At 36.4% G+C, this 26,224-nt stretch overlaps 2 protein-coding genes across 7 annotated transcripts in view; one reads left to right on the top strand and one right to left on the bottom strand.

Moving 5' to 3' along the window:
* The window catches only part of LOC103790987 (amyloid beta A4 precursor protein-binding family B member 1-interacting protein-like), a 216,554-nt gene that overhangs the window by 72,786 nt on the left and 117,544 nt on the right, over nt 1-26,224 (bottom strand). The gene's annotated exons all lie outside the window — the stretch shown is intronic.
* LOC128928269 (ankyrin repeat domain-containing protein 26-like) overlaps nt 1-26,224 on the top strand; it is a 60,837-nt gene that overhangs the window by 15,195 nt on the left and 19,418 nt on the right. The window contains 9 exon segments of the mRNA XM_078329673.1: nt 4,451-4,664; nt 8,132-8,315; nt 8,868-9,005; nt 10,316-11,272; nt 15,452-15,604; nt 19,144-19,214; nt 19,555-19,648; nt 21,881-21,993; nt 24,029-24,158. Of these exon segments, the coding sequence (XP_078185799.1) occupies nt 4,451-4,664; nt 8,132-8,315; nt 8,868-9,005; nt 10,316-11,272; nt 15,452-15,604; nt 19,144-19,214; nt 19,555-19,648; nt 21,881-21,993; nt 24,029-24,158 (2,054 nt within the window).

The following is a 26,224-nucleotide window of genomic DNA, read 5'->3' as shown; positions in this document are numbered from 1 at the left end:
AGATCTGATCATAGTTACCCCCTTGCTTAAAACCCAGCTATCACTTCTCATTGCTGTAAGGTTAAAGATCTGAATCATCTAGCTTTACCCTGAATTATTTCATATCCTTCTTTCTCTGTGTTCCGGCCACTTTCTTAGATGTTCGTTCTTGTAAGCAGTAGCTTTAGTTATGTATAATTGACACATGCATGATAAACTGCACATATATAAAATGTTCAATTTGCTAAGTTTTGACATATGTGTACACATGGGAAACCATCACCATAAGCAAGAGAGTTAACATAGCTATCATCCACAAAAGTTCCCTCATGCTCCTTTATGTTTACTTATTAAGAAACTGCTAAATTGTTTTCTAAGTATTTGTATGTTCTATTTTCCATTCCCATCAACAGTATATGACAGGCCCATTTGCTCTGTATTCTCACAAACACCTAGTTTGCTGTTTTTAAAATTTTTAAATTTTTAGCTGTTCTATTCTGATAGGTGTATATTGTGGATATCACTATGGTTTCAATATATGTTACCTTAATGACTAATAATGTTGAGCATCTTTCCATGTGCTTATTTGCCATCTGTAAATCTTCCTTGGTGAACTGTCTTTTCAAATCTTTTTCTGTTTAAAAAATGAGGTTGTTGGGGCTGGGCAAGATGGCTCATGCCTGTAATCCCAGCAATTTGAGAGGCCGAGGTGGGTGGCTCACCAGAGGTCAGGAGTTCGAGACCAGCCTGACCAACATGGAGAAACCCTATCTCTACTAAAGATACAAAATTAGCTGGGCGTGGTGGCGCATGCCTGTAATCCCAGCTACTCGGGAGGCTGAGGCAGGAGAATCACTTGAACCCAGGAGGTGGAGGTTGCAGTGAGCCAAGATTGTGCCATTGTACTCTACCCTGGGCAGCAAGAGTGAAACTCTGTGTCAAAAAAAAAAAAATTAGGTTGTTGGGCTGGCATGGTGGTTCACATGTGTAATCCCAGCACTTTGGGAGGCTGAGGTAGGTGGATCATGAGGTCAAGAGATTGAGACTATCCTGGCTGATGTGATGAAACCCCATCTGTAATAAAAAATACAAAAATTAGCTGGATGTGGTGGTACACACCTATAGTTCCAGTTACTAGGGAGGCCGGGGCAGGAGAATCACTTGAACCCCCCCCAGGAGGTGGAGTTTGCAGTGAGCCAAGATCACACCACTGCACTCCAGCCTAGTGATAGAGTAAGACTTTGTCCCCTCTACCCCTCTAAAAAAAGTAGGTTGTTTTCTTACTAGTAGCATTTTAAAAGTTCCTTTTAATTTTTTTTAAATTATTTTTTCTAATGGAAAAGTTTTTAATTAACAATAATCATGTCTTGGATGAACCTCATTGGTGGCCCAGCATGGTGGCTCACGTCTGTAATCCCAGCATTTTGGGAGGCTGAGGTGGGCGGATGACTTGAGGTCAGGAGTTTGAGACCAGCCTGGTCAACATGGCGAAACCCCGTCTCTACTAAAATTACAAAAATTAGCTGGGCATGGTGGCAGATGCCTGTAATCCTAGCTACATGGGTGGCTGAGACGAGAGAATCGCTTGAACCCGGGAGGCAGAGGTCTCAGTGAGCAGAGGTTGCAGTGAGCTGAGCTGGAGCCACTTTACTCCAGTCTGGGTGATAGAGTGAGACTCTGTCTCAAAAAAACAATAAACCTCATTGGCTACGATGCTGCCACTGTGCAAAGCTGGAGTTCTTTATATAATATATTCTTGATCTTATTCTCTTTTTAGATATTTTTTTTGCAAGGATTTGTTCCCCCAGTTTGTGACTTGACTTTTCATTCTGTTTTTTAAATTTAGATTTTTATTTATTTATTTTTTGTTTACTTTTTATTTTCTTAATGGTATCTTTTGAAGAGCAGAAGTTTTTAATTTTGATGAAGTCCAATTTATCTGTTCAATTATGGATTTTGCTTTTTGTATCATATTTAAGAAGTCTTTGCTTAACACAGGGTCACAAAGATTTTCTTCTGTGTTTTTTTCTAGATGTTTTATAGTTTTAGGTCTTTTTTTTTTTTTTTTTTTTTTTTTTTGAGGCAGAATCTCATCCTCTGTCACCCAGGCTGGAGGGCACTGTTGCTACAACGTCTCAACCTCTACCTCCTGATTCTTGAACTCAGTACCCAAGAGGGGATCTCTGCCTCGTGAGTAGCTGGGATTGCAGGCATGCCCCATCACACCCAGCTACTTTTTAAAAAATATTATTTAATAAAGGTGGGGTATCATTATGTTGGCCAGGTTGGTCTCAAACTCCTGACCTCAGTGATCCACCCACCTCAGCCTCCCAAAGTGCTGTGATTACAGGTGTGAGCCACTGCGCCCGGCCAGGTTTAGGTCTAATATTTATATCTGTGATCCATTTTGAGTTCATATTTTTGTGTGGATTGAAGCATGGATTCGAGTTCATTTTTTTGGAATATCCAGTTGTTCCAACATCATATGTCAAAAAGGCTCGTCTTTTTTCACTGCATTTGCCATGTGCCTTTGTCAAAAATAAGTTGGCTCCATACATGTGGGTCTACTTCTGGACTCTCTGCTGTTTCATTGATTACAGATGCTCCTGAGTTATCTCAAGTTTTTTTTTGGCTTATTAGCTATGACTCTTAGTTTTGCTGTCTTAGTGGTTGCTTTAGGATTTATAGTATATGAGTTGAACTTACCACAGTCCACCTTGAAGCAGTATTATAACATCATATATGGTATAATTTTGTTATAGTTCTGGTGTATGGTATAATTATAATAGTATGCTTTCATTTTTTTCTGTCCCAGCCATATCCTTTCTGAATCTGTGGGATTATAATTTTTATTAAGTTTAGAAAGTTTTGGCCAATTTTTCTTCACATTTTTTTTCTGTCTTTCTTCCTCCATTTTTGGGGTCTTACATATTAGGTGCTTGGATTTTTTTCCATAGTTCACTGATGTCTAAAAGTTTTGAATCTTTTGTGATGGTTAATCTGTGTTTATTTTCATCTAATTTAGTTTTCATCTTTGACATTGTAATTTGCATCTCTACAAGTGCAATTTGGTTTTTAAAAACTATCTTCCATGCCTCTACTTATCTTCTTGAGCTTTATTGTGGGGCACAGTTGAGTTACGTGTAAACAGCTTGACTTTTTCCAGTCTTGCTTTTATGATCTGGGCTAATTCCCCACTCCTGAGGCAATATCTTTCTGATTATTCACTGTCCTGAGAACTATGAGTTTTTCCAGCCTGACCATGGGAACGAACACTTTTCCTGGTGCTGTGGGAACACCAGGCAGGATTTCCTCTCCTTTTTTTAGGTGGGGTTTCTTTGGTTTCAGGTAGTTTCCTAGCACACATTCACTGTTCATTACTCTGCTCAGTACCCAAGAGGGGATCTCTGCAAATCTCCAGGGTTCTCCTCTGTACCTGTCGCTCCTCTCCAGTGTCCTGTGATCTCTGTCTACTTTGCATTTACTAGACTGTCAGCTTCATCACTTCAACTCAGGGAGTCTGCTGGACTCTATGTAAGTTTTTCCTCCCTGCATCATGGCCTGGAAACTCTGAAGGCGAGGCTCTGGGCTTTCATAAGACTTCCTTCCTTTGTTTGTTTGTTTCTTTTTTTTGAGACAGTCTTGCTCTGCCATCCAGGCTGGAGTGCAGTGGTGAAATCTTGGCTCACTGCAACCTCTGCCTCCGGAGTTCAAGCGATTCTCCTGCCTCACCCTCCTGAGTAGCTGGCATTACAGGTGCCTGCCACCACACCTGTCTAATTTTTGTGTTTTTAGTAGAGAAAGGGTCTCACTACGTTGGCCAGGCTGGTCTCAAACTCCTGACCTCAGGTGATCCACCTGCCTTGGCTTCCCAAAGTGCTGGGATTACTTACAGGCGTGAGCCACTGTGCCTGGCCACTTCCTTTGTTTCTTGTCTGTCAGGGATCATTGTGTTCATTGACTGAGTCCACTGTCTTCAAACTCGGTGTTTCATGTATTTTGTCTATTTTGTTTTTGGTCATTTCAGAAAAGAAGGAAAGTCAGTTCTTGAAGCAGACTGCAGTAGAGCCTCAGCACATGCCACAGACTGGCTGGAATGCTTTTCTTCCCCCTTTGCTTAACTGCTGCCTTCTCATGCTTCATTTCTCAGTGTAGTCACCTCTCCCTCAGGGAAATCTTTCCTGGGCCCAGTATAGGTCAAATTCTCTTTTGTGGTCATTAGAACTCTGTTTTTGTACAGCATCTATCTGAATTTATAATTGTCACTTTTTTTTTGTCTTTGTTTCTTCACTGTACTTGAAGCTAAACAAGAGCAGAGGTCTTGTCCGTTTTATCTGCAGGGCTTGGTTTAATGTCTTCCACATTGTAGGCCCTCAGTATATATTTGGTTAGTGAATGTTCTAGTGTAAAGTTCGTTATATGCGAAAGGTACTCGTATATTTATTTCTGTCTTGTTTTCTCTCTGTTACAGATTCTGTTACCCTATTGAAAATCCAGGATGCAGCTCTTTCTTGTGAAAGATTATTAGAACTTAAAAAAAATCACTGTGAACTACTTACAGTAAAAATTTAAGAAATGGAAGATAAGGTTAATGTACTACAGAAGGAGCTGTCTGAAACAAAAGAAATAAAATCACAGTTAGAGCATCAAAAAGTTGAATGGGAACGAGAACTGTGCTCTTTAAGGTACAATAGCCTAGTTTTGAAGAAATGTGTATTTACTTTGTACTAAAGATATATAGGAGTTTTCTTGTAATTGCTCACTTACCTTCTGGGGCTTAGCAGGGAAGAAGACTTCTTAGTCTTGTGAAGTGTGAAATTTTTGAAAATAATATAACTAGTTCTTAACTATGTACTTCTACTAAATATATATTCTTTTAAATCATTTTAATGTATGTATGTAGTCTACCATATGGAAATCTCATTTATTTAATAGAATGAGCTTTGGGTTGAAAGTTTTTTGTATTATAGTTAATGGTGGAAGGAATACTTTTTTATAAATATTTTTCTATATTTCTAGTTATTTACTTTGAATAAATTCTTCAATATAGAATTATTTGTTTAAAGTATAGAAATTTTTTTTAAAAAGGCCTTTGATCCAAATGTTTAAATTGTTCTCAAGAAAGTTTGTGTTAATTTACATTTCAATCAATAGAGAATGAAATGGCCATTTTTTTCAACCCACAATACTAAGAAAATTTTTATACATTCGTCTACACCAATAACAGACTTAAAGAAAGCCAAATCAAGAGCGAACTGCCATTCGCAATTGCTACAGAAAGAATAAAATACCTAGGAATACAACTCACAAGGAACGTAAGAGACCTCTTCAAGGAAAACTACAAACCACTGCTCAACGAAATCAGAGAGGATACAAACAGATGGAGAAACATTCCATGTTCATGGTTAGGAAGAATTAATATCGTGAAAATGGCTATACTGCCCAAAGTAATTTACAGAATCAACGCTATCCCCATCAAGCTACCATTGACTTTCTTCACAGAACTGGAAAAAACCACCATGAACTTCATATGGAACCAAAAGAGAGCCCGCATAGCCAAGTCAATTCTAAGCAAAAAGAACACAGCGGGGGGCATCACACTACCGGATTTCAAACTATACTACAAGGCTACAGTAATCAAAACAGCATGGTACTGGTACCAAAACAGAGATATAGACCAACGGAACAAAACAGAGGCACCGGAGGCAACACAACATATCTACAACTATACAATCTTTGATAAACCTGACAAAAACAAGCAATGGGGCAAGGATTCCCTGTTTAACAAATGGTGTTGGGAAAACTGGCTAGCCATGCGCAGAAAGCAGAAACTGGACCCCTTCCTGACACCTTACACTAAAATTAACTCCAGATGGATTAAAGACTTAAACATAAGACCTGGCACCATAAAAACCCTAGAAGAAAATCTAGGCAAAACTATGCAGGACATAGGAGTAGGCAAGGACTTCATGAACAAAACACCGAAAGCATTGTCAACAAAAGCCAAAATAGACAAATGGGACCTAATGAAACTCCACAGCTTCTGCACGGCAAAAGAAACAGTCACTAGAGTGGATCGGCAACCAACAGAATGGGATAAAATTTTTGCAGTTTACCCATCTGACAAAGGGCTGATATCCAGAATTTACAAAGAACTCAAACAGATTTACAGGAAAAAAACAAACAAGCCCATTCAAAAGTGGGAAAAGGATATGAACAGATACTTTACGAAAGAAGACATATATGAGGCCAACAATCATATGAAAAAATGCTCATCGTCACTGATCATCAGAGAGATGCAAATCAAAACCACATTGAGATACCATCTCACGCCAGTTAGAATGGCGATCATTAAAAACTCTGGAGACAACAGATGCTGGAGAGGATGTGGAGAAAAAGGAACACTTTTACACTGTTGGTGGGAGTGTAAATTAGTTCAACCATTGTGGAAGACGGTGTGGCGATTCCTCAAGGCCTTAGAAATAGAAATTCCATTTGACCCAGCAATCCCATTACTGGGTGTATATCCAAAAGACTATAAATCGTTCTACTATAAGGACACATGTACACGAATGTTCATTGCAGCACTGTTTACAATAGCAAAGACCTGGAATCAACCCAAATGCCCATTGATAATAGACTGGATTGGAAAAATGTGGCACATATACACCATGGAATATTATGCAGCAATCAGAAATGATGAGTTTGTGTCGTTTGTAGGGACATGGATGAATCTGGAGAACATCATCCTCAGCAAACTGACACAAGAACAGAAAATGAAACACCGCATATTCTCACTCATAGGTGGGTGATGAAAAATGAGAACACATGGACACATAAAGGGGAGTACTAAACACTGGGGTCTATTGGGGGGAAAAGGGGAGGGCCAGTGGGAGGGGGAGGTGGGGAGGGATAGCCTGGGGAGAAAAGCCAAATGTGGGTGAAGGGGAGAAGAAAAGAAAGCACACTGCCATGTGTGTACCTACGCAACTGTCTTGCATACTCTGATCATGTACCCCAAAACCTATAATCCAATAAAAAATTAAAAAAAAAAAAAGATGCATGAATTAAAAAATAGAATGGTAAGTGACTACAAAAGTGATCTCTCTCTCATACATAGATAAAGCTAATTCAAAGTTCTGTGTTGAAACCACATATTATTCTTTATGGTTTACTTAAATATTAGATTCTGTTTTGTTCTAAACAAAATTTAAAAATTGTTTATGCAATATGTAATAATCAAGAAGATAAGTTGAAAGTGTTACCAGAAAAAGAAACATAGAAAATATGGGGTAACCAATATTAGGCTCCATAGCCCAATCTTTAATTATACTAATCTGTAGATATATGTTGTAAGAAAGACATCTGAGGGTGTTTTCTTAACTATAATAATTTTTAGGGACACTTGTAATATTTCATAAAAACAAAAATTTATTTTTATTGAATGTATAAATACTTTAATAACCAATAACTTCTTTTTAGTTAACTGTAAATTATCTTTCCTAATTGAGGAGTAATTATGACTGTTTTAAGAAAGGATAATTTGCTTTTTTTTTTTTGAGACAGACTCTCACTCTGTCGCCCAGGCTGGAGTGCAGTGGTGCGATCTTGGCTCACTAAAACCTCTGCCTCCTGGGCTCAAGTGATTCTCCTGCCTCAGCCTCCTGAGTAGCTGGGATTAGGGCACCTGCCACCACATCAGCTAATGTTTTGTATTTTTAGCAGAGATGTGGTTTCACCATATTGGCCAGGCTGGTCTGGAACTCCTGACCTCAAGTGGTCGGCCCACCTCTGCCTCCCAAAGTGCTGGGATTATAGACATGAACCACTGGCACCTGACCAAAAAGATAATTTTGATCTTGTATCTTTACTGAATAATTTCCAGTATCCTTTTCCATAATATTTACCAGAGGTACTTGTAACAGAAACTTACCAGTTAGCAGAATGTCTCTTCATCACTTCCTTTCAAGTATATATGTTCTTTGGAAAAGACTGAAGTGAGAAATTAAAAACCTGAGAACCAGAAAGGAAAAGTATTCAATAACACACAAATTTTATTAGGATAATAAACCAACATATGAAGTGGCAGATCACACATGAACTTTTTATTTTCTAACAAAACAAATTTTAAGATAAGCATATTTAACTGCAGATTTAGCCTAAACCAAGAAGAAGAGAAGAGAAGAAATGCTGATATGTTGTATGAAAAAATTAGGGAACAGTTAAGAGGGAAAGAAGAGCAATATAGGAAAGAAGTTGAAGTGAAACAGCAACTTGAACTGACTCTCCAAACACTGGAGATGGAATTAAGAACTGTAAAAAGTAATTTGAATCAGGTAAATTAATTTTTGGTAAAAATTTTATATTCTTAACTTTATTTCATCAGTATTTACTCATAACATCCTTTTGATTTAAAATATATTATGTAGGTTTAAAACAAAAATATTATCTCATCTTAAACTGAACTATTACATTTATAACTAAAATTATTCATGATAAATCTTGGCACATAATAGACGCTCAGTCTTTTTTCTGAATGAAGGAATGGAGGGTACTTTGAGTTTAATCACTAAAATAAATGTTAATTTAGGCATTTTATGTTAAAATAAAGGCTAAATACCTCTAAAATGATGAAACTAGTAAAATGTTTTGTGAAGACATTTTATTTCACACTTCTATATTTGTCTGCATTTAAGAACTGTTTTTGCTCTTTGATGAATTTAGCTGTCATTTATGCGATTAAAATTTGAGTAATTCTTGAGTAATAAAGGTTCTTGTGTTTTAATATGCTCTTTCTTTTTTATAAGTTTTTTTTAAAATTCTGCTCTTGATTAACCTTTTAGACTTTAAAAAAATGCTAATAGGCCCAAAACTTAACGTATCTCTAGGTTGTACAAGAGCGAAATGACACTCAGAGGCAACTTTCTCGAGAACAGAATGCCAGAGTGTTACAAGATGGAATTCTGACCAATCACCTTTCCAAACAAAAGGAGATTGAAATGACTCAAAAGAAAATGAATTCTGAGGTATTTCTTGTAGTCATTTTCAAATATGTGTGTATATGTATTTGTATGTGTATATATTTTAAAAACCAGCTGTCTGCAGCAGTCAAGTAATGACATTCAGAATGGCCTCATCCAAAGGAGAAGCTTTTAATAGTATCTTCCATAGGAATTGATGGTCTTTCCACAATCTCAAAACCTTTGCTACTGACAATAGATTCTCAAGTTTTTGGAAGCGATTTCATCACCTTGTTATACTAATGGAGAGGTTAGTTTATTACTTCTACCCATAGGAAGAGAGGAAAAGTACAGCTAGTTCAGGGACCATATTGTGGCTGTTATTCTTCTCACTTTTGAGAAGAGTAATAGTTTGCTGCAAGTAGTATCTTATTTCAGTAAAAAGAGCTTTTGAAACAGTGATATGCCATCATATATACTTAGTGATAATTTAGTGATACGTATTTTGTTCCTAGTAAAACAGTTGAGCTATTTCTACCTGTTTCACACTATTACGGTTTCAAACAATAGGAAGGGGAAACGAAAGTTATTGCAACAACAAATAGTCTCATATTTCTAAGAGGAGCTCTACAAATTTTGTCTTATTTACCATTAGTGTTCTGAAATAAAAGGCTTCTTTTGTATTTAAATATTTATATCACAGAAGTAATTGTGATTTAGCAGAACACCACTGCAAATAGAGTCAGAAGACCTGGGGAAAGTCGTACAGTTTGCTTATATTTTCTTAACCTTTCCTTTTCAGAATTGTGATACTAAATGAGTTCATCATATGTAGAAGTGCTTAGTACAGTGCCTAGATTTATTATTCATCAATAAATGTAATTGTTATAACTGACTATAAAGATGTTAGAAAAGTAGAATATCTCTAGAATATTCTCAGAAAAAAGGAACTTAAAGGACTTTTGGAAATTTGATCTGTCTAAATATATGCAGAGCCAGGGCTCTTACTATGGGATGGTGTATGGGTTAGATAGCAGAGTATAAACCCAATTTTTAAATGTAGTCAAATTATTAATCTTTTATGCTTTTGAATTTGTTGTAATTCAGGGAAAGGCCTTTCCAATTCTGAGATTCTTAAAAATTCTCTAATGGTTTCTCTTTTACTTTCATGAATTAATTATCTTCAAACAAATTTTTGAACTTTTGGGAGTTTATGCTCTGTAAGGTTTGAGTTTTGATCCAACTTTTTTTTCAATTGGATATATACTTATTGTAACCCCCTTATTGTAAAATGTACAGGTGATTCTTTAATGTCAAGGAAATCGTGATATGTCATTTTCTTGGGTGCTAGCTAAAAGTTTCCTTTGTTTTACTAGAATTCTCATAGTCATGAAGAAGAAAAAGGCCTATTGCATAAAAATAGTGTGTTGCAGGAAGAAATTGCTATACTAAGACTAGAAATAGACACAATAAAAAGTCAAAACCAGGAAAAAGAAAAGAAATGTTTTGAGGACATTGAAATTGCGAAAGAAAAGAATGAAGACCTTCAGAAGACTATAAAACAGAATGAGGAAACATTAACACAAACAATATCCCAGTATAATGGACGACTTAATGTTCTGACAGCAGAGAATGCGATGCTAAAGTCTAAACTGGAGAATGAAAAGCAAAGCAAGGACAGACTGGAAACAGAAGTTGAATCATACCGTGCTCGACTGGCTGCTGCTATACATGATCGTGATCAAAGTGAGACATCAAAAAGAGACCTAGAACTTGCTTTCCAGAGAGCAAGAGATGAGTGGTCTCGTTTACAAGACAGAATGCATTTTGATGTGTCTAACCTAAAAGATAACAATGAGATTCTTTCTCAACAACTTTCTAAAACTGAAAGTAAACTCAATAGCCTAGAAATTGAGCTCCATCACGTGAGAAATGCCCTCAGAGAAAAGACTTTGGGTTTAGAACGGGTACAAACAGACCTAAGCCAAACACAGTGTCAACTGAAGGAAATGGAACAAAAGTATCAAAATGAACAAGTTAAAGTGAATAAATACATTGGAAAGCAGGAGTCTGTAGAGGAGAGATTGTCTCAACTACAAAGTGAGAATACGTTGCTTTGACAACAACTGGACGATGCCCACAACAAGGCTGACAATAAAGAGAAGACAGTGATTAATATCCAAGAGCAGTTTCATGCTATTGTACAAAAGCTGCAAGCTGAGAGTGAAAAGCAAAGTCTTCTGCTAGAAGAAAGAAATAAGGAGTTAATCAGTGAATGTAATCACCTAAAAGAAAGACAGTGTCAATATGAAAATGAAAAGGCAGAAAGAGAAGTAAGTATCAAGACAGATAAATATTTTTCAAACCTCCTGAAAGAAAATTTAAAATAATATTTTGGGCCGGGCACAGTGGCTTACGCCTGTAATCCCAGCACTTTGGGAGGTTGAGGTGGGTGGATCAAGAGGTCAGGAGTTCAAGACCAGCCTGGCCAAGATGGTGAAACCCCATATCTATTAAAAATACAAAAATTAGCCGGGCATGGTGGCAGGCACCTATAATCCCAACTACTCGGGAGGCTGAGGCAGGAGAATTACTTGATCCTAGGCTGCAGAGGTCGCAGTAAGCTGAGATCATGCCACTGCACTCCAGCTTGGGCAATAGAGTGAGACTCCGTTTAAAAAAAAATTGTTTCTGGCTAAAGGTTGGATGTAGTTAAATATAAAAATAAATAGATGATAAGTTTATCCGTTTAGAAACATCTCTTGTTTTCAGCAAATAAAAGAGCTGAGAGATGCTTTACTATATCATCTATGAAACTTTGAATTTTAAGTTATGAATTGTTAGTAGAGACTAGTATGAATAGTAAACTAATGTGAATAATGTATTCTTTTACTGCTGAAGTAGTAACTTTAATGTCTTTATGTTGCTACGTCTTAAGAACATTTCCATTTTTCTGCCACCATGAAGCGGATAAATGGAAATGCTCGTACCTGAAATGAGTATTTTGAAATTAAGATTCAATTAAGTGTGTTATTTTGACAGTTAATAGATTTCCTAGATAAACTGAAGTATATTGGTGTATCTCTTAATACTTTTCTGTCAGTAGCTTTTTATATATTTCAGTTGATGTGATTTTATTTTTATTCTTGTCAATTTGACAAGTCTAAAAATATTTCAGCCTCAAATTACATATTGTTATGATCTGTCAATTCTTTAAAGCATGTACTTTTTATTAAACCATAATTTAGGGAAAATGTGGTGAATTTTAGCAACCACATTTGATTTAATCTCCCCACTGGTATTTATGATTTACTTTGAATATATTACGAGCAAATAACTTGCTCATAATTTTCATTTCAAGGCTCAATAACTATCATTTGGGTGTAACTTTGTTCAGTACAAAGGTAAGTATAGTGATTTGTGATTTACTAGTTTTGTATTGGATCACCATTTTCAGTGTGTAGGGTATCACCAGTGGAGTGAGTAAGGGGAGAGTCATAGCAGCTGAGGTCAGGGAGGCAGGTGGAGGTCAGGTTACCTAGGGCCTCTAAGGCCATTGGAATTTACCTGTATTCTGAGATAGGAATCTGTTGGAAGAATTTGGGCAAGCAATTGAATATGTGAGGAGCTCTGAAGTTGATTTGAGTTTCTAATAAAAAAGAGAGAAAATGTTGCATAGGGTGCAGTTAATCGCTACCAGTTTCATTCATTTAATTATTTCGAGACTTGAGGAGGTTGTTAAGCATTGTGAATTCATCAGGGGATGAATGAATAGTGAGCTGAATCTGTTGTTTAAGTAACATCAGACCTATTTGGCAGGAAGATAACACTTTCTGTGTCCTTAACTGAATTCAGTAATAAACAGGAATGTGTAAATATGAGAACAAGAAGGTGAATCAGTGTATATGGCAGTATTTTTTAAGTTATATATATCATAGTTAAATATTATTAACATTTATTTATCTATTTTTTTTTAAATTTTTTATTGGATTTTAGGTTTTGGGGTACATGAGCAGAGCATGTAAGACAGTTGCGTAGGAACACACATGGCAGTGTGCTTTTCTTTCCTTCTCCCCTTCACCCACATTTGGCATTTCTCCCCAGGCTATCCCTCCCCACCTCCCCCTCCCACTAGCCCTCCCCTTTTACCCCCAATAGACCCCAGTGTTTAGTACTCCCCTCTCTGTGTCCATGTGTTCTCATTTTTCATCTCCCACCTATGAGTGAGAATATGCGGTGTTTCATTTTCTGTTCTTGTGTCAGTTTGCTGAGGATGATGTTCTCCAGATTCATCCCTGTCCCTACAAACGACACAAATTCATCATTTCTGATTGCTGCATAATATTCCATGGTGTATATGTGCCACATTTTTCCAATCCAGTCTATTATCAATGGGCATTTGGGTTGATTCCAGGTCTTTGCTATTGTAAACAGTGCTGCAATGAACATTCGTGTACATGTGTCCTTATAGTAGAACGATTTATAGTCTTTGGATATATACCCAGTAATGGGATTGCTGGGTCAAATGGAATTTCTATTTCTAAGGCCTTGAGGAATCGCCACACCGTCTTCCACAATGGTTGAACTAATTTACACTCCCACCAACAGTGTAAAAGTGTTCCTTTTTCTCCACATCCTCTCCAGCATCTGTTGTCTCCAGATTTTTTAATGATCGCCATTCTAACTGGCGTGAGATGGTATCTCAATGTGGTTTTGATTTGCATCTCTCTGATGACCAGTGACGATGAGCATTTTTTCATATGATTGTTGGCCTCATATATGTCTTCTTTCGTAAAGTGTCTGTTCATATCCTTTGCCCACTTTTGAATGGGCTTGTTTGTTTTTTTCCTGTAAATCCGTTTGAGTTCTTTGTAAATTCTGGATATCAGCCCTTTGTCAGATGGGTAAACTGCAAAGATTTTTTCCCATTCTGTTGGTTGCCGATCCACTCTAGTGACTGTTTCTTTTGCCGTGCAGAAGCTGTGGAGTTTCATTAGGTCCCATTTGTCTATTTTGGCTTTTGTTGACAATGCTTTTGGTGTTTTGTTCATGAAGTCCTTGCCTACTCCTATGTCCTGGATGGTTTTGCCTAGATTTCCTTCTAGGGTTTTTATGGTGCCAGGTCTTATGTTTAAGTCTTTAATCCATCTGGAGTTAATTTTAGTGTAAGGTGTCAGGAAGGGGTCCAGTTTCTGCTTTCTGCGCATGGCTAGCCAGTTTTCCCAACACCATTTGTTAAACAGGGAATCCTTTCCCCCTTGCTTGTTTTTGTCAGGTTTATCAAAGATTGTATAGTTGTAGATATGTTGTGTTGCCTCCGGTGCCTCTGTTTTGTTCCATTGGTCTATATCTCTGTTTTGGTACCAGTACCATGCTGTTTTGATTACTGTAGCCTTGTAGTATAGTTTGAAATCCGGTAGTGTGATGCCCCCCGCTGTGTTCTTTTTGCTTAGAATTGACTTGGCTATGCGGGCTCTCTTTTGGTTCCATATGAAGTTCATGGTGGTTTTTTCCAGAAGAAAGTCAATGGTAGCTTGATGGGGATAGCGTTGATTCTGTAAATTACTTTGGGCAGTATAGCCATTTTCACGATATTAATTCTTCCTAACCATGAACATGGAATGTTTCTCCATCTGTTTGTGTCCTCTCTGATTTTGTTGAGCAGTGGTTTGTAGTTCTCCTTGAAGAGGTCCCTTACGTTCCTTGTGAGTTGTATTCCAAGGTATTTTATTCTTTTTGTAGCAATTGTGAATGGCAGTTCGTTCTTGATTTGGCTTTCTTTAAGTCTGTTATTGGTGTAGACGAATGCTTGTGATTTTTGCACATTGATTTTATATCCTGAGACTTTGCTGAAGTTGCTTATCAGTTTCAGGAGTTTTTGGGCTGAGGTGATGGGGTCTTCTAGGTATACTATCATGTCGTCTGCAAATAGAGACAATTTGGCTTCCACCTTTCCTATTTGAATACCCTTTATTTCTTTTTCTTGCCTGATTGCTCTGGCTAGAACTTCCAGAACTATATTGAATAGGAGTGGTGAAAGAGGGCATCCTTGTCTAGTGCCAGATTTCAAAGGGAATGCTTCCAGTTTTTGCCCATTCAGTATGATATTGGCTGTTGGTTTGTCATAAATAGCTTTTATTACTTTGAGATACGTTCTATCGATACCGAGTTTATTGAGGGTTTTTAGCATAAAGGGCTGTTGAATTTTGTCAAATGCCTTCTCTGCGTCAATTGAGATAATCATGTGGTTTTTGATTTTGGTTCTGTTTATGTGGTGAATTACGTTTATCTGCCTGGTGTCCCGTGTCTTTTTTATACTTGGGAGTTTCCCCGTTCTGTGGGCAACAAAGATCAGTCTGGAAATGCAGCTCCGACTGACCGTTTGCGGATTCAACGAGAGCTCCAATCCTGGGTTGTTCTCACAGCCCCATCTTGAGTCCTCCCCCCTTTATTTTTAATATAACTTAATAATAAGGTGGTTTACAAAATCAGTAACAAAAATGTCTTATCAGATTGTTGTGAGACAGCTTCAACAAGAACTGGCTGATACCCTAAAAAAACAGTCTATGTCAGAGGCTTCTCTGGAGGTTACATCACGTTATCGTATTAATTTAGAAGATGAGACACAGGATTTAAAGAAGAAATTAGGTCAAATCAGAAATCAAGTATGTATGAAATTTAACATGTCAACAGTTAATATTTATATAAATGGCTAAATATAAAGTGTTTTATCATGCTCATTTCAGTGGATAGCCTTCTTTTGAATTTTCATTATAATTAATTTAAATTTTATTATCGTTATAATACACTTGCTTCTTTTTCTTTTTTTTTTTTTTTTGAGACAGAGTCTCACTCTGTTGCTGAGGCTGGAGTGCAGTGGCATGATCTCAGCTCACTGCAACCTCTGCCTCCCAGATTCCAGCAATTCTTCTGCCTCAGCCTCCCTAGTAGCTGGGCATTACAGGCATGTGCCAGTATGCCCAGCTAATTTTTGTATTTTTAATAGAGCTGGGGTTTCACCATGTTGGCTAGGCTGATCTCGAATTCCTGACCACAGGTGTTCCACCCGCTTGGGCCTCCCAAAGTGTTGGAATTACAGATGTGAGCCACCACACCCATCTTGTTTATTAAACTATGACTTTCATTCTGCCATGTTTTCTTATAATTGCACATTAAAAAAAATAATATTTAGCCTTAGGAAACTTGAGAATTACACATCATTCCTCATGGAAGTTGAGGGAGTTTTTTTTACTGTTAAACAGTATGTCATAGTGATTTTGCTATTGTCATGGTGAAGCAAGCCAGATTAAGTTAGAGGATAATGTTTAATGGAATGTTCCAGATAATTGTCTTATTTCTTATTTTCACTTTTGTGAATGGATACAGAATCTGTGTCAATTTATTTTATGGTTTTCAAGTTAATTTGTACAGAAAGATCATTAACTTTTCTCCAAAATGCAGATGTTTTAGGTTGACTTACAAACTATTTGAAATTGGCATTTCCTTTATTTTCCTTTCATTTAAAATGTATTACAAAAACATAGAAATATTTAGATCATGTATTGTATGTACTTCTAAACTAGAGAATTAAGAAAAGTATCTAGATCCCACCATTGGATTTTTAAAAACAACAACATTATTGACATAATTTACATACCATACAGTTCATTCAAGGTGTACAATTCAGTGTCTCTGAGATTATTTAGAGAGTTTTGTAACCATCACCACAGTCAATTTTAGAACATTGTTATCACCCTGAAAAGAAACCCCACATCCCTTAGCCATTACCACCAACCCCATCTATGTCCCTTCACCTTGCCCAGTCCTAGACAACCATCGTCTACATTTTGTCTCCTTAAAATTGCCTGTTCTAGGCTGGATGCAGTGGCTCATGCCTGTAATCCCAGCACTTTGGGAGGTTGAGGCAGGCAGATCCTGAGGTCAGGAGTTTGAAACCAGCCTGATCAACATGGTGAAAACCATCTTTACTAAAAATACAAAAATTAGCTGGGCGTGGTGGTGCGCACCTGTGATTCCAACTACTTAGGAAGCTGAGGCAGAATTGCTTGAACCTGGGAAGCAGAAGTTGTAGTGAGCTGAGATCATGCTGCTGCACTCCAGCCTGGGTAACGAGCAAGACTCTGTCTGAAAAAAAAATTTTGCCTGTTCTGAACATTTCATATAAATAGTCATACAATACGCAGTCTTTTATGTGTGACTTCTTTTACTTAGCATGTTTTTGGGTTTCACCTGTGTTGTAGCACATATCAGCGCTTTCTTTTTATTGTTGAATAATATTCTATTGTATGGCTATACCAGTTATCCATTCATCAGTGGATGGGCCTTTAGATTGTTTCTACTTTTTGGCTACTGTAATTAATGCTAGTATGAACATCTATTTATAAGACATATGTTTTTATTCTCCTGCCACTGGATTTTATCCTCAGGGTTAATTGGGCTGATTTCACTGTCCCTCTGCTTTACTCCTGCTGTTCTTCCTGCCTTTGCAGTTTCTGTTCATCTAGCCTCATTTGTTCAGACCTGGCGCACTGGTGCACAATTCCCCCTTCTTTGGGAAGCTTTCTCTGACTGTTCTGGCTCTCATTGACCTTACACTTTAGCATTTTTTGTCTAGTCTGTATAGAACAATTTGTCCTTAATTTAACTTCGCTTTTATTTTTTTCATGAGAAAGAATCATGTCTAATTATATATTTGCCTACAAGGGGAATAATGTCTGATATGCGTGTCACTTATCTTTGTATAAGTTGAAAATATTTTAGCAGTTGTTAGGATAAAATTACTTTATATTATACTAAGAATTTCTGCTTTGAGGCATTGATATAATAAAGCTTTTATTCTATTTTTGTTATTTATTATTTCATTCTTTTTACAAGCCCACAGCTAACCTAGATGGTAATTCTAAATATATTTTAAGTAAATAGAAACAACTTAATCTAATAAAGGAGTTATTCAATCAGATGCTCATGTTTTTCTCACTATATAAAAAAAATCTAAATTTACATTTAATGTGTAGCCAGTTCTGGGATTCATAGATTGATACCACTTTATGTGGCATCAATCTTAAAATATATTTAGAATAACCATCTAGGTTAGCTCTGGGCTTGTAAAAAAAATAACAAAATAGAATAAAAACTTTATTATATCAATGTCTCAAAGTAGAAATATAGCTCACTATGTGTTATGTATTCATCTAAGTACTTTATATGTGTATTCCTCGACTGAGTCTTCTTACCATTCCAGTGAAGAAGGTACTATTACTGTCTCTATTTTACCAATGAAGAAACTGAGACATTGAATGTTAATTTGCTGAAGGTCACCCAACTGGTAACTAGTGGAGCTGAGATTCCCACCCATCCATTCCAGCTTCTGTGTGGATACTGCCTCTCAATTTCATGAAAGATCTAGTTGTCACCTAACATGTCATCATGTTAATTTTTATTATCACTGGCATAGCCATGGTCATTCACATCTATAAATATTTACAATTATAGTTGATGTGGTGGTACTTGGAATTCAAAAATATAAATGTTTACCATAAGGTAATTTCCTGTCTTTCTCCCTTTTACCAATTTTTTTTTTTTTTGAGACGGAGTTTCGCTCTTGTTACCCAGGCTGGAGTGCAATGGTGCGATCTCGGCTCACCACAACCTCCGCCTCCTGGGTTCAGGCAATTCTCCTGCCTCAGCCTCCTGAGTAGCTGGGATTACAGGCACGCGCCACCTTGCCCAGCTAATTTTTTGTATTTTTAGTAGAGACGGGGTTTCACCATGTTGACTAGGATGGTCTCGATCTCTTGACCTCGTGATCCACCCGCCTTGGCCTCTCAAAGTGCTGGGATTACAGGCATGAGCCACTGTGCCCGGCCCCCTTTTACCAATTTTGTAAGTTTGAGTAGTATTTATCTGATAAAATATAGTTTGAAAACAAGAATAATGTGTTTTAGTTCTAGAATGCAGGTTGTTAAACTTTTCTATAAAGGGCCAGATGGTATTATTTTAGGCTTTGGGAGCCGTAAGATACCTGCTGCAAGAAATCAGCTCTATAGTCACAGCACAGAAATAGCCATAAACAATATGCACATTGAAGGGGTGTGACTGCGTTCCAATAAGGTTTAGTTACAAAAACATGTGATAAGCAGATTTGCACTAGATTATTAGTAAACTTTTTTTTTCTTTGTTTTAGTTGCAGGAAGCACAGGATCAACATGCAGAAGCTGTCAGATGTGTTGAGAAGATGCAAGATCACAAGCAAAAGTAACAATTTAAAGCAGTACACAGAATAATGTGATTATTTATAGAGCAAATAAGCAGTGTAGTATGAGAATTGTATCAGCTATGATTATAAGTACATCTGTGTGAAGTTAAGGAATAATTTCTGCATTAAGCTATTTTGAAATGCATAATTTTTTATATTATCCTAGAATGTTGTGCATTATCCGCAAACCACAACTAGAAAAATGATGAGTTGCCAAATGACCTACTTTTCAAATCTTTAAGAATTTATGTAATTATACTTTCAAGTGTTTTTTAAGAAATTACACAGCATTTAAAAAATTTATCTGTGAGAATAATTATTTTAAAATATACATTGCAGGCTTGAAAAAGATAATGCCAAGTTAAAAGTTAAAATCAAAAAGCAAATGGACAGAATTGAAGAGCTTCAGAAAAACTTGTTAAATGCAGATTTGGTAAGTCAACCTCTTAATTTCTTTCATCCTGAAAAGGAATTTTATTGTTCTAGTGGTAGAATAAGTTGAGTATTACTTATTTAAAATGCTTGAGACCACAAGTGTTTCAGATTTGGATTTTTTTGGATTTTGGAATATTTGTACCTACATAATGAGATATCTGGGAGATAGGACCCAAGTCTGAAATTTTTTTATGCTTCATACGTACCTTATATTAGTAGCTTGAAGTTAATTTTATGTAATGTTTTAAAAGTACTTTTGTGCATGAAAAAGAAGACAAAGTACGTTGGTCAACATCCCAAGGGTGAGTGTGCCCACCCAAGATGAGAAATTAACACTATACTCTAACACCAATAAGAGTCAACATAAAATGTACAAGACTAGCTGTCTACAAAATAAATCTGCACCAAGTAATAGTTTATGGATGTATGGCTGAGAATATCGTTTATGAGAAGTGAACCAGAAGGAAGAGACCTCAGGAAAGAGGTCCGGGCTAGAAATCTAGATTAGGGAATCTGGGATGAAGCCTTGAGATTTAAGGAGCTCTTAGAGAATTTACAGAGAGGACAGGACTCAGCATGAGGAGTTGCTGCATTTAAAAATGAAGTGGGGTCAGAAGAGCCGAGGGGAGGGATGGTAACTTAGTAGCTGCTGCTGAGAAGTAAAGCAGATTAAGGACTAAAAAATAGGGCTTTTGGAATTTTAAAATGAGAATTTTAAGATTGAAAATTAGATTTTAATATAAAAGAAGACAAGTGATGAAAAAAATAGATCTCTAGATGAGACCATGTATTAAAAAATATTAGAGTCTGGCTAGCACAGTGGCTGACACCTGTAATCCCAGTGCTTTAGGAGGCTGAAGCAGGAGCATCGCTTCAGACCAGGAGTTCAAGACCAGCCTGGGCAACATACATAGCAAGACTCTGTCTCTAAAAAAATATAAAATAGATGAGCTTGACCAACTATAGGCCATTGTAAGTGTTCTGAGCATGTTTAAGGCAGGCTAGGCTAAGCTATCCGGTTCAGTAGGTTAGGTGGATTAAATGCATTTTTTATATATGGCATTTTCAGTTTATGATGGATTTATCAGGAAGAAACCCCATAGGAAGTTGAGGAGCATTTGTATTTATTAGGCAGTAGGTGCTGAATAAATCACCATCATTAACAATAGGAATAGCTCCTTTTTCCTATCCTCCTTCCAGGTACCAGACACTGTTTATTTAAAATATATGTATGAACTCATTTAATCTTCATAACACACCTGTAAGGTACCATCTAACACACAGCCTATTTTATAATAAAGTGTTAGAAAGCTTGGTAATTTATTGAAGTGTGCTGAAAGTGATAAACAATGATTGTATGAGTACTCCCAAGTACAGTTTCTACTGATGATGTATCATTTCTGCACCACCAAAATTAAAATATTGGAGGTGAACCATCAAAAAAAAAAAAATGTGTGTGTGTGTGTGTGTGTGTGTGTGTAAAAAATAAATTAGCTGGTGTGATGGTGCATGCTGTTATCCTAGCTACTCAGGAGGCTGAGGTGGGAGGATCACTCCCCTGGAGTTTGCAACATTGTACTCCAGCTTGATCCACAGAGTTGGACCCTGTCACAAACAAACACAAACAAACAAGAGAGTCCAGTGGAAAAACACGATGATTAAAAAAGCCACAAGAATCAGGAAAAAGTTATGTTTTTGTTTATTGTGGAGAAATATTTAAAGAGAAATGGTTAATAAAAAAGGAAAAATTGAAATTCATGGAAGAATGTTTATAGAGAATAAGAAATAGCTCATCATAAAGTCGGGCGAGTATCAAAAATGTAACAGGAACCAGATTAAGGTTTTCTAAAAATTGTCTTACTATGATTTGATTTAACAAAACCTGGAATAGCTTGAACTATTGATGACAGTGTTTCTAGAGTAACTTTAGAAATAAGAATGTACATCTAAAATAACTTTGTTAAAAAAGAATTTTCATTAATTTTATTATTTTATGTGTAAACACTTATATTTTTAACAAATAAATTTTGGTAATTTAAATTCCAGAAAAGAAATGTAAAGTGTTTTAAGAAAAGTCATTTTTGAAATCTGTTCTAGTTGGCATCAGATTTGTAAACTCCGTTTTTTAAACTTGCCTAAACATATGTTACTTATGAACTTATGAGAAATAATAGTTTTAAGAAGAGTGTTTCCAGAGTTTTAAAATAATTGAAAATTTTTTGTTTCAAAGTCTGAGGATGAAAAGGAACAATTAAAGAAACTTACAGAATTAAAACAGTCTCTGGAATGTAATTTGGATCAAGAAAAGAAAAAAAATGTTGAATTAGAAGGAGAGATAACTAGGTAAGATTTTAATATTTCAGATCGATTTTAACCATTTGTTAATTGATTTAACTATAATTTTACTTATTTCAAACCTAGATAAAAATTTATTTAATATCTTCTTTTTCTTTTTCTTCTTCTTGTTATTTATTTATTTATTTATTGAAATGGAGTCTTGCTCTGTTGCCCAGGCTGAAGTGCAGTGGCACAATCTTGGCTCGCTGCAACCTCTGCCTCCCGGGTTCAAGCAATTCTCCGGCCTCCGCCTCTTGAGTAGCTAGGATTACAGGTACTTGCCACCACGCCCAGCTAATTTTTATATTTTTAGTAGAGATGGGGTTTCATCATGTTGGTCAGGCTGGTCTCGAACTCCTGACCTTGTGATCTGCCCTCTCAGCCTCCCAGAGTGCTGGAATTACAGGCATGAGCCACTGCGCCCAGCCAACATCAGTTTTTTCTTAATGAAACAAGTTGTAGCACAATCTGAAACTTTTTGAATGCCTAAATATTACACTTATTCTTTTATGATTTTGAAAACAGTGACAATGCCTTTGGCATATAATGTCAACTTTACTCTTCATCTTTTACTTTGAATTTTTATTTCTGAAGATACTTTCACTCTCTATGGTAATCTTTCTGTCTTTGGTAGTGTCCTTCCTTTCAAAGAAGATATTCAAATTTTTTAATATCTAAAAACCGATCTGTGTCATTCTTTGGAAGCATCAAAAATTATCTTGATTTAGCTTCTGCTTTCTTTCTTTCTCTTTTTCTATAGTTATAAAATATATCATGGAAATTTACTCATTTCCCATGGATATCTCCCTTGTATACCTGAGATATATGTGTTATTAAACTTCTGTTTGTTTTAAAACATATATGCCTCATACATATACAAATATATGTATGATTTAAGAGTAAAATGAGCGATCATGTTTCTACTATCCAGATTTAAAAATGGAACGTTACCCATTGCCTTGGAAGCCCTCAACATGGCTGCTTTTCTATTTATTTGCTGAGTACCTATGTTTGTTCTGATTGTAATCACTATTTTTCTCTTACTGTCTTTCTCTAACATGGTTTGCATCCCTTTTACTTTGTTAACATTCTGCTAGCAAAGATTTCTAGAGCTCTTCTGAAAGCAGCCTTTGAGTCTTTATACGTGCTCTGTCTGCTCATTTCCTTCCTTCTAAAACTCTCCCTGTTTCCTGTTCCCCTTTACCTCAGACATCAAAGATGTTTTCTTTCCTGTCTCTTTTCTACTTTGAATGATCTTGATATTTTTTGTGTGTACTTTATTTTTGTACTTTTCTTCTTACAGACAGTGCTCAGTGGATATCAACCATTCGTGTATAAGTGTGTATATGCTTTTCTGCCTCCCCTCCCCTCCCCTCCTTTCCTTTCTCCTCTTTCCTTTCTCCTCTTTCCTTTCTCTTTTGAGAGGGAGTCTCTGTTGCTCAGGCTGCAGTGCAGTAGCATAGTCCTCCACCTCCTGGGGTCAAGCAATTCTCCTGCCTCAGCCTCCCGGGTAGCTGGAATTACAGACATGTACCACCATGCCTGGCTGGTTTTCATATTTTCAGTAGAGACAGGGTTTCACCATGTTGGCCAGGCTCGTCTTGAACTCCTGAGCTCAAGTGATCCACCTGGCTCAGCCTCCCAAAGTACTGGGATTACAGGCATGAACCACTGAGCCTGGTTTAGGCATGCTTTTCCTCTTCAACTTGGACACTGATCTCTGAGTTTTAGCTAGTATTTAATAATAGGTTAGTGTTTCATATTACCATACTAAAATGGATCGTAATAATTTATGAAAACTCCATGTGATTACAGTATTAACTCTTTATCTGCCGTATATGTCATACAGTTTTTCTTCACGTTATTTACCTCAGATTGTAATTTCATTAGAGTGTTTTCAATCTATGTCAGATTGAAATAAATGGGAGGATCATGATTAACATTTGTTTCTCTCATGTGCTGAAACATAGTATCTGTTTAAATAATTATTAAATGTTTGCCTTTTAAAAACCTGACCTAGTCATTTTGTACCTCCCTGCAGATTTAAGAACCTCTTAAAAATGACAAGAAAGACGTTAAATGAATGTGAAAATGGAGAGTTTAGTTTCCATGGAGATTTAAAAACTAGTCCATTTGAAATGGATATTCAGATTAATAAGCTAAAACATAAGGTAATTTTTAATAAGTTTTGGGACCCCAAAAAATGACTTAATTTTGGGAAATATACACCTCTCAGTGCTTTGAACAGCGAAATAAAGATTTTTTTTTAAAACTTTTTTAGGGACTTGATACTAATAAAAAGAGCTTTTTTTAAAATTAAACTTTTAAGTTCAGGGGTGGATGGGCAGGTTTGTTCTATAGTTAAACTTGTGACATGGGAGTTTGTCGTACAGATTATTTTGTCACCCGGGTATTAAGCATAGTGCCTATTAGTTATTTTTCCTGATTCTTCTCCCTTCTCTCACCCTCCATCCTCTAGTAGGCCCCAGTGAGTGTTGTTCCCCTCCATGTGTCCATGTGTTCTCATCATTTAGCTCCCACTTAGTAGTGAGAACTTGAAGTATTTGGTTTTCTGTTCCTGTGTTAGGTTACTAAGGATAATGGCTCCTGGCTCTGGACATAGGAATAGGCAAAAGTTTCATGGCCAAGACACCAAAAGCAATTGTAACAAAAGCAAAAATTGACAAGTGGAATCTAGTTAAATGAAAGAGCTTCTACAGCGCAAAAGGAAGTATTGATAGAGTAAACAGACAACCTACAGAATGGGAGAAAATGTTTCGCAAACTATGTATCTGACAAAGGTCTAATATCTGGCATCTGTAAGGAACTTAAACAAATTTACAAGCAAAAAACAACGCCACTAAAAAGTGGGCAAAATACATGAATAGACATTTCTCAAAAGAAGACATACATGCAGCCAAAGAAACATGAAAAAAAGGTCATCATTATTGATTATTAGAGAAATGCAAATCAAAACTACAATGAGATGTCATCTCACACCAGCCAGAATGGCTATTATTAAAAAGTAAAAAAATAACAGATGCTGGTGAGGTTGCAGAGTAAAAGGAATGCTAATACACTGTTGATTGGCGTATAAATTAGTTCAACCATTGTGGAAAATATTGTGGCAATTCCTAAGACCTAAAAACAGAGCTACCATTCAACCTAGTAATTCCATTTCTGGTTATATACCCAAAGGACAGAAATCATTCTGTCATAAGGATACAAACACACATATGTTCATTGCAGCACTATTCACAATAGCAAATACATGGAATTGACCTAAACATCTATCATTAGTAGTAGACTGGGTAATGAAAATGTGGTACATACGCACCATAGAATACCATGCAGCCATAAAAAAGATAGCTTTGTACTATATCATTTTTGTATAAAACAGGCATGCTGCTGATTCTCTTATGTCTTGAACCCTGGGCAATTATCTAAAAACAAGCAATACACCATTACATGACCCCAAGTCACTAGTATCAGATCAATTTTTTTGGTAACAGCTTTACTGAGATATAATTAACATATGATGCAATTCACTCATTTAAAGTATACAATCCAGTGGCTTTTAGTATATTCAGAGTTATACAGTGATCACCACAGTCAATTTTAGGACATTGTCATCATGCTAAAAAGAAACCCTACATTCCTTAGTTATTCCCTACCTGTTTCCCCTTCCTGGTTCAACCTCTTTATTTCTATAGATTTGCCTACTCTGGACAATCACAATGTGTGGTGTTTTGAAACTGACTTCTGTCATTTAGCATAACAACGTCCATCTGTGTTGTAGCATGTATCAGTGCTTCATTTCTTCTTATTGCTGAGTAATATTCCATTGTATGGATAAATCATTTTATTGATCAGTTAATGCACTTTTGGGTTGTTGCCACTTTTTGGCTGTTACTGATAACACTGCTGTGAACTGTTATGTACAGGTTTTTGCATATGTTTTCATTTCTCGGGTTTATACTTTCTAGTGGAATTGGTAATTGGAATTGGAAGTGGTAATATGGTAATTCTATGCTTAACATTTAAAAAAACTTGTATAAATTTTTTTGGGCAGCGGTGAATGAAGTCTGGGCTTTTAGTGTCACCATTCCCCAGTCAGTATACATTGTACCCATTAAGTAATTTCTCATCCTCCTCCCACCCTCCCACCCTTCCAAGTCTCCAATGACTTTATTCCAACTCTAAGTTCATGTGTGCACATTATTTAGCACCCACTTAT

This window comes from Callithrix jacchus, chromosome 7 (assembly GCF_049354715.1).
Source record: "Callithrix jacchus isolate 240 chromosome 7, calJac240_pri, whole genome shotgun sequence".
In the NCBI taxonomy this organism is placed as follows: domain Eukaryota; kingdom Metazoa; phylum Chordata; class Mammalia; order Primates; family Cebidae; genus Callithrix; species Callithrix jacchus.
The sequence above is the reverse complement of the archived record's forward strand: the minus strand, read 5'-3'. Positions and strand labels throughout refer to the sequence as shown.